Source organism: Acipenser ruthenus, chromosome 1, assembly GCF_902713425.1.
Source record: "Acipenser ruthenus chromosome 1, fAciRut3.2 maternal haplotype, whole genome shotgun sequence".
NCBI lineage: Eukaryota > Metazoa > Chordata > Actinopteri > Acipenseriformes > Acipenseridae > Acipenser > Acipenser ruthenus.
The window spans coordinates 33,378,158-33,387,847 of NC_081189.1; the positions used below are offsets into that span (position 1 = coordinate 33,378,158).

At 35.3% G+C, this 9,690-nt stretch overlaps 1 protein-coding gene across 1 annotated transcript in view; it reads left to right on the plus strand.

Annotated features, from left to right (window-relative positions):
- Nucleotides 1–417: 417 nt before the first annotated feature.
- LOC117420840 (alpha-methylacyl-CoA racemase) overlaps nt 418–9,690 on the plus strand; it is a 23,353-nt gene continuing 14,080 nt past the window's right edge. Inside the window, exons 1-3 of the mRNA XM_034034524.3 lie at nt 418–524; nt 5,418–5,666; nt 8,019–8,162. Coding sequence (XP_033890415.1) covers nt 5,420–5,666; nt 8,019–8,162 — 391 coding nt within the window. The 5' untranslated portion in view covers nt 418–524; nt 5,418–5,419. The remainder of the gene's footprint in view (nt 525–5,417; nt 5,667–8,018; nt 8,163–9,690) is intronic.

The following is a 9,690-nucleotide window of genomic DNA, read 5'->3' on the forward strand; positions in this document are numbered from 1 at the left end:
TAATGTGTGTTTAAACTCACCATGCTCAGCTTGAAAGAAACATTGTGAAAAAAATACAACCTTGCATGGTAACAGTAACCTATAATGGGAGGCTATGGCCAAAAATACAGAATTTCTAAACGACTTTACAAAACTTATTTTCACGTTAGCAAAGGTTAAATACTGCTTTTTAAAACATGGTAGTTAAATACTGCCTTTCAAATGGACACATTTGCAAGAAACACAGAGGGACACAGAACGAGCCCACCCCCTATGACTGCACAGTTCTGAACAAAATAAATGTATATAAAACTAAACTTCCCAGTGGAAATAATTATCTTATTTAAAAAAATAATTAAAAAAAAAAACGTTTTTTGAACTATGAAAGATTACCTCACACTGCCAAACTGAACCTTGGAGCAACTTTCGGCTGTAGTTGTAATTCAACTACAACTCCCATGAAGCCACGCCGTTGCGTCATGATGAAGCGCCAGCTATGACACCGTCAGCGCGTTGAAGTGCCTCTTCAGAAAGCTGCAAGCGAGGTAAGTTTTTTTGTTTTCAAAACAGTGAAGCTTGCATGACCTTGCCGCTACAATTCTGTTTACCTGTAAATTCAATTTGTGATAAAACATGTTATCATAATGGAAATAATAATTCAAATGGAAACATTGTAACTGTACTGTGTCTGTACTGCAGAAGTACGCTGGTCTGGATTTTGAACAACATGTACGAGATAGACAGGATATAATTATATTCCAAAGATATAGTGGAATATTAGTATTTTTACAAACTATTGTAACAAAATACATTTCTGTAATAAGGACGTCCCGTGGTCGTGGATATTGCATCACAGTCATAGCTCTAATAATATCTTGTTTCCTTACGTGTAGCGATGAAGTACAAAGTTCAAAAGTCCATTAGTGATCTTCTAAGCGTTTTACTGAAATAATAATAATAATAATAATAATAATAATAATAATAATACAATGTTCGTAGTTGTACATGAACATAAATAACAAGATCATTGCGCGTGGCATTATATATATATATATATATATATATATATATATATATATATATATATATACATACACACACACACACACACACACACACACACACACACACACGTTATTCATGGATGACTCCCTACAAAAGCGTAACTACCAAATAGTTATAATTAGGCCGGTGTTCACTGTGATGTGTTTAAGCACTAGTATCTCTACTTGTACTATTGACATTAGCTTTTCATACTGTATTACCTCATCATAAAATAACAGGTGTTCCAGAGGAGGACATTTGAATGCATTGCCTACATAGCCTGGGTCTGATATGGTTTTATGAAATTTAGGTATTTGCTACAAAGATATTTATAGGATGTATAAAATCCATAGCTCCTTGTGCCCATATTGCAATAATGACCCCTGTGTTGCATTACTAGGAGGCTAGAGATGTTGTTTGATCAGAACCTTTCAGGACAGTTGAAAGGAAGTCAGACATTTTGTGTTAACCAGAATGCCTTTAATGCTGATGTTTTGTTTGCAGCACCTCAGTAAGTACATGCATTTAAGTTTAAATTGACATTGTTTTTAATGTTTTGTCATAAGTAACTAGATCTTAAAATATGGACACACATGTGTATTACAGTACCGACACATCGCAGCTCACCTGGACCATGTGGGGTTGCCTTAGTCTTATGTGACTTTGTTGGAACACCCTTGAAACATGTTTTAAAATGATACTGATGGAGAACAATTTGGTGGAAGTTAACCAAAATGGGCATGTTTATCATCTTCAGACACATTATTACCATGTTGCACACGAGTTAGACAGTAAAGTTGAACAGTTTAGAATGCCCAGGTACAGCTCGGGAGAACTGAGGGTCAATGGGTGCCCTTCGATCCCATGATCCAAACCAGTTGCCTCTTTACACCCAGGAACTCAAGAGCGGGATGTCAGTGGCCTCCGAAGGACAGGTCCCTCGGCAGTATGGTCCACTGTAGCATGATGCGGGGAATTAATTACCACAGCTACAGAATAAAATAAATAACCAGTAACCAAATGACTTAACAAATGCCAGGTCAGTTTCCATAAAAGCAGGATATTTACACCCACAGACCAGACTGGACAAATGGAGGTAGCACATGCAAGGAGTTCTGAAACTCTATCAAACTGTTCACTGATGAGACGACTCTTCCTTGTTAAATCGGGGGACATTTTGTATGATCTGTGCATGTTTGGTTATGGTATTAAGACTTATTACCCACATTCATCTGATGTTGGCATAAGCTTTTCAACGTTTGTGGGAGGCAAATTATTGATTGATGAATTAATAAGCAACTAAAGAGCAACAGTACTTGAGTTCAGCCTCAGTCACACACCTGCCCATGAGGGCATTGTATCCTGCAGCAGGGATAAAAGGGAGCTAGAAAAGTGAGGTAGTTCTTGTTAAATGCATTTTGACGGTTTCAAATTGTGTTCCCTGCATGGCTTCTAGCTACTGTATTGACATCTCCGCATGATGTTTCCTGGTCTGTGCTCTTGAAGGCTAGATGAGGCATACAAGTGAAGTCTCATGAAAAACACATTTCATTACACAAAGGATTTTAAAACATTTTACTAACTTAGACTGACCTCTGTAGCACTTGGTAAATTACTGTATCTTCGAAATATGTGTTTTTTAATTCAGTTTTTAACTGCCACCATGGCCACTAGGGGATTATCAAACCATAATTAAATAAAAAAGGATATATGGCTAGCAGTCTAAAGCACGCAGCAAGGTATTGTTTTTGTTTTTTACATGAAATGGTTTTGGTCAGATTTGCTTTACTCTTTTTCAATGTCTCCCTTATTTTTAGTTCAGCTTTTGGGATAATACAGTGTTCTGTGTTTTTCCTGGAAGATACATTTTCTTAATCATAAATAGCTGCTGGCAAACATGTACGAGAGAGGGAAGCTTTATAGTGTTATATATCGAAAGTTATTCAAAATTAAAAATTATGCTTAAAAATGATACAAGAGGGGCAGTCAAAAGGATAATGATTAAGACAACTATGAGTTGGAAAAATAATTGTTTGTATGAATGTGAGACTTGTTTTGCTGGAAGCAGGCCACTCACAATAATGCTATGTTTTATATCAGTTTGCCAGTTTGAAGACTTGAACAGGTAAAAGGTAAAACACCTGTTGCATTCCATATGTTGACATTTATATACTTTGTGAGATCGATCGGTTAGAAAAGGGTGAGAAGCTTTCAGAAATAGTGATGGACTCCAGTGGTTCAAAATGCAAAATGTGGACTACAGTAATTACAATTATGAATATGAAGTCTTTAATTGCTTTTGCAAAGAATGTTTGACTCATACCAACAGAAAAAAATAGCATGTAGGCTATGTGTTACCGGTAGCCTATAGGCTAAAGTAAAAGAAAGTGCACTAGGTATTAATTTGATTTTACTGTACTGTATACTGTTATAGACCTATTTATATTTTTACATTGTGTAATGTGTACAGAGAGCACATTAATGTCACTCAAGTGCAATGATTCATACATTTAAAATAAGTTGAGCACGATAAATTTGTGTGTGCGACAAAAACCCCAGTTGTTTTAGTCTAAATAAAATCCTGAGTGTAGTTAAAATGCACACGCTTTATACTAATACTAATTTTAATTTGAATTATAGAACATGTAATGTGCCAGAGACTGTTGGATAGCAACAGGCTATAACTCCACTCGGATTTACATTAAAAACAGCTATTTACTGCATTTTCTGTAGACAAGTGCACTTAATATGCAATTTAACTGTTCCAGTGCTGGCGCATCCGCCAGAATAAAAACTTCTGATACTAATCACAATTATCTAAGTTATCATCAATTGTAAATGTAAATATACCATGCTTTTATATTATTATCAATCACAGTCTTTACTGATTACGTTAGGCTAGCATATTAACTATAAAAATAATATTGAATCTCAAAATGTACACACAACATTGCGTGCCATTTTAATAAAATGTCCTTCCTTTTACCAACTATTTGGGCAATTCTTTGGGCAACAGCATTTATTTGGGGATTTGAACTCTAGGACTAGGGCAACACTATCTACTACAGGGTTTGAATTTTAATGCTGATTAAATCAAATGTTAAAAACAGTAAATGGTATGAGGAATTTGAGACATCATTAATTGTATGCTGGATACATGCAGCAGTATGTTTGTGCATTTATAAATACATTGTATTCCGTTCTAAGCATCGTCACTGGTTAACTGAAAAATAAATCAAACATCACAACAAAACATTAAAAGAATATTGTGGTTGATTTGTGTTACCTGTAGAATTGATCACAATGCAGTATAGTGGAAGCTGGTTATAGAACCTTTCCATGTGCTTATGGAAAGATGATAATAATAATCTGTTGTCTAAATGCATTTTCAGATTTCTTTAGCCTAGTTTTAAAACGCTGATTGGTGTTTGTACAGTACACATCCTAGTCGGCCTATTCAGAATTATTCATTTTCTTTTTGTTAGGGAAATTAGAAAAAATGTTGTGTTTGTTCTTATTAATAATTACATCCTCAAATCTGCAACATAGACGTAATTGCTTCATAAATATCAAAATATACAGTTGCTGTTGCTATCATATACTGCAAGTACTGCAATGCTGCAGTTGATTTCCTTGACCACAATAAGAATGCCCCATGAAATGTGAGTGAAGGTAGTGTTAGTGGGAGGAAATATGCAGGACAGTAGAATGAAAATAGTCAAAGCTGCAGGAAAGTAACGTAGTGGTGTTGTGAGGTAGCGTGACTCACGCCACTTTCAAATTACATGTACTGTAATTGCTACTGTAGCCAGTGTCTGGGAAACCAGCAGTTTATATTTACAAGAAAACAGGATTTGAAGATTCAATTCAAACCTCATCTTGTTGGATTTTATCGGCTTATAATACTTATTTATTAAAATCTATGTATAATATTTTAGAATAACTGACAGACATGTTTGAAAACACCTACATTATAGTTTCATTTTGTTGCCCACATCATAATGTAACCTACAGTATATGGCTAGTCTGCAGTTTGCCAGCCCTAGATGTTCTGTTTGAATGGAATATGTTGTCGTTCTAGTCGCGAAGAACCTGGTTGTTTAATTAACTGGAACAATGATGTCACAGGATCCAAATGCAGGCTGTATATTAGAGTTGTTTTAGGGAGGATTTTATCTGCCTGTCTACTAATATGGTATATTTTGAAAGGACAGATAAACTCAAAAAAAAAATAAAAGTTCTAAAGAGTAGCTGGTAATGTTCTCAGATGAGTCAAGCAAGATGATGAACTGGCTGCGTACAGCATGTCTGAGCCCTGTTTGAATAATACACAGGGTTTAGGGGGATTGTTTCAAACACTCAGGTTTCTTTCCATTTTTTAATCCTCTTACTAGATATGGCTTTGGCTGGAATCCGTGTGATAGAGCTTGCTGGCCTGGCTCCAGCCCCATTCTGCGGCATGATCCTATCCGATTTTGGAGCCAAAGTGATCCGTGTGGATAGGACCAAGGCATCCATGACAGTTGATGTGCAGTCCCGTGGTAAACAGTCAGTGGTCTTGGACTTAAAGAAACCAGAAGGGGCTGCTGTTCTGAAGAGGCTGTGTGCTGAGAGTGATGTTTTAATTGAGCCCTTCCGCAACGGTAAGAACATTTCCCACTTAACAAAGAGTGCTGTAGTAAATTTGCATTGTCATTTTGCCATTTACCATGCGTTCACCCATAACTTCATCATTGCAACTGTCCTCTCTTAAAATCATCAGCAGGTCTTTGTGTTATCACCTCTTTCATATTGTGCTATTCTTAAAGTATGTATAGATTACAAATCACCAGTTTTTCCTTAATTTGGGGATATATTAATCATATTGTTTTGACAGACAGCTATTTAAACTAGCGTTCAGTTGCATGTTTTACCAGGTTGCCTAGAAGTTTTTCTATACTTTTCTTTGATATGAATATTGATTGGCCATTTAAAACAATTTATCAACAAAGGGCTAGATTCTTAATTTCTTGGTTTATTTTAGCATCTGTAAACCAATATATACTGTCTTGGCGCAAATGGCATGCTAGCAAGGAAAAAACCTTGATGGGCTGAACAGCCTCTTCTTGCTCTTTTGGTTGGGAAATATTGACACTCAGTTTTCCACTTCATAATCCATAGAATTACAATATTATTTGTTTAGATCACTTGTGGGGAAACCACATTATTAACTTAAATGTTTCCCATTTTGTTAAGTCCCATTTTGTCAAGAAAACCTGATCTTACTCAGGCTTGACAACCCATCGAATAGTTAAGATGCTGGCAGAGGAGTCACCTAAGAGGCTGTTGATTGTGAAGGATGCTTTCCAGGTCCGTAGTTTGTTGTTTGATTTTCCCAGAACTAAGAAGTGGGCGCTGTGTTTCACTTGAGCACAGATAATGCCGTACTGGAAACGTGCTCTACCCTTCAAGCCCATGCTATAAGAAGTTTAGGATTGACACTTGAAGATAACATTACTGATAAAAAGAGATTAGGTACCATGTGTGTGTGAAATATATATTCTCACATACTTGAAAATAAATGGCAGTTTTTTTTTTTAAATCTTTGCTAGTGGTAATAATACTAACATTTCAGAATACTGAAGAGATGGTGTGGACGTGTTCTGAATATTGTTTTTCTATCAACAAGCTGTAGTCCATCCCATTTCTATGGGATTATTCTGACCTTTTAAGCACAAAGTCATAAGACACCAATCTTAGGATCTGCCTTTATCTTTTCCAGTTTTGAAATGTTCAGCCTGGTTCATGTGATGCACCCCCTGGGATATTATGCCTTGAAGATAATCGGTTGCAGAGAAGTGACCATGTGGTCACACGATCGCTAGTAGTGACGCTCATTTGCTCATGATAGCTAGCAGCTAATTCTCAGAAATTAGTCTTCTTTTAAGTGCATTTAACATTTTGCAGAATGTACAACCTTGTTGTTGTTTTGAAGTCTAAATCTAAAAACAAACATTTCCAGCAACACAATATCATTATGTTTAATAAAAAGAATTAACAAACTGGTACATGAATATTTTAAACAGGGTTTCCATTGAAAACACTCTTTCCTTTTTGGATGTTATTGGGTTATTATTGCTAGTGAATTATTTGGACCCCCTCAAAAAAAGACAAAGTTCTAGGATCAGTCTGCTACTAGGATACAGACGACCATTGATGTGCCAAATGGCTTTCACTTGGCTTATGATTTTGAAACAAACAAAACTAATCACTTTCCCAAGCACGCTTTCTTGGTGCTGAAAGAATGACTCCCAAAACAGAAATCAAGAGTACAGCACGGTATCATAGTAACGTAAGTAGCTATAAAGGTTAACGTCACATTATATATTGTTTTCGACAGAAGTGTTTTTACAAGTACAAATGCAAAGTAGTATTTTTTTGTGACTGTTGTAAAACAAATGTATAAATTGCTGTCAAGCACACAATATAATACTATGTTATTCTTTGTATTTATTTTCTGAAGTAAATGCAACAAGTAAACAATACCTGTTCATGTTTTAACATTTATAATTGTAAAACAGTTTAAATATATAGTTTAAAAATATATATATATATTTTTTATATATATATATATATACATATTATCGGTATCCTATCTGTATCGGCCGATATGGGTAGATAACCATCGGCTATCAGTAACGGCCAAGAAAATTGTTATTGGTGCACCCCTACATATATTCAGTAGGGTGTAATGATGATCTACTTTTTTTTTGGTAGTAACATGTTTGGTTGCACTGTTGACGTGTTGGAAACTGCAGTTTGAAACAAGACCAAGTCTTCAATACAAATATAGACCTTTTTAAAACAAATCTTCATATTTACTGTAATTACTGAACTGCATTGTGATGCTGCTTTGCTGACACAAAACCCAAAATGGGACTTCTAAGATTGTTTGTTTAACTTCCTGACTGCAAACTGCTCACAAGTATGTTATTTGTTATTTGTTTTAACTGAAGGTGTGATGGAGAAGCTGGGACTTGGTCCAAATGAAATTCTAAAAGATAACCCAAGATTAATTTATGCCAGACTGACCGGATTTGGACAGAGTGGATCATATGCCAAGGCAGCAGGTCATGACATCAACTACGTTGCTATGTCAGGTAAAGTGAACCTCTATACATTACCTATCACTGCGTCATGCCGATGGGCACTAGCTCTGTAACTTTCTAAGCAAAATGAATAACTTCACCTATGGTACCAATCAGACCCCAAGTTGTTATTTTGCTCCTTTGAAAAACAACTCTCTAATATTTTACTGATATCCTTTTAAAATACACACAGAAAAAATGGGGACCCTTACGTGCCGATTGGATCATTCTGTCCATATTTGCAACAGTGTTCACCTCCTTTGGCTATAATCCAATAAACTATTTTATACAAATATTTTTAACCAGTACATTCACTCTGTGTTTTTTTTTTTTTTTTAATTCATATGCTATTGTGGCATTTCAGCTCTGCCCAAACAACATTATACAAATTATACATTAGAAAAACATAGCTTTTATATAAACCTCTTTCATTTACTGTGTGGTTATGGTCACCTTTGGAATGTGCATGCATTGGTTTAAATAATACATTGTGATAATGCTTGATATTGCCAACCTCAAAGTCCAAATATATATTTTCCTTTTAAATACACATTTCAACATTGTTAACGTGGCACTGTTGACACTCTTAAATTGACAGCAGTTTAAAACCAAAGCAGTCTTTGGATCATTTGGTTAGTTATTTTAGTTGTGAAATTGATTGTTGTCAATATAACACATTTTTCAACACTGACGAATACAAGAAGTGATTTCTGCTGTAATTTTGAACAAACACATTATCTTGTTTAATGCATTTCTCTATTTCAATCATTTTTTTAAGCACTATAATTAAATTATTACCAACATGAGAAGAAAGGAAGCTAAACTGGACAGCTATTTTCTTCCTAACTAGACTTAATACCAAAATGACTCATCACCTACAATCCTTTGAGCACTACATTCAAATCTACGTATGCAGAACATCTTTGTAAAAAGACTTTAGAGAAACTAAGAAACCACCTAATCCCCTTAATATATGCAAAGAAAAACTCTTTAAAGAAACAGATTGAAACACTGTATATTAACCTAGAAACAAAAAACAGCACAGCAGCAGACTTCTATACTAAATCTAAGGAACATTACAAGAAACATCTACAGGCAGACATGCAACTGAAAATTAAAAAAAAAAAAAAAAACTGGATAAATTAGTGAAATCTAAAACAACAAGAGACACTCCTATTAACCAACTCTCCGTCGTAAACCTTTCTAAACACAATTTAACTCAAGCAGAAACTTCAGTTCTATCGAAAGGTTTGACATTTTGCCCGTCGCAAAACCTGGACAAAATAAAATTTTGTGGAGACTTGGAAGCATTTTTCAGACGCCTCAGACTAAAGGAGTTTTTCCATCATCTTGACAACAACATTGCCATACAAACTCCATACAACAGAAGTAACATCACTAAAACCTTTGACTGGACACCAACAAGTGGAAGTAGTGCCAGCATAGAAACAGATAGTTTCATCCAGGACACTACACACTTCCTAAACAAAAAACTTAAGGAATTTGGCCAGCTACCAAAATTCTATACCAGTCACTATGG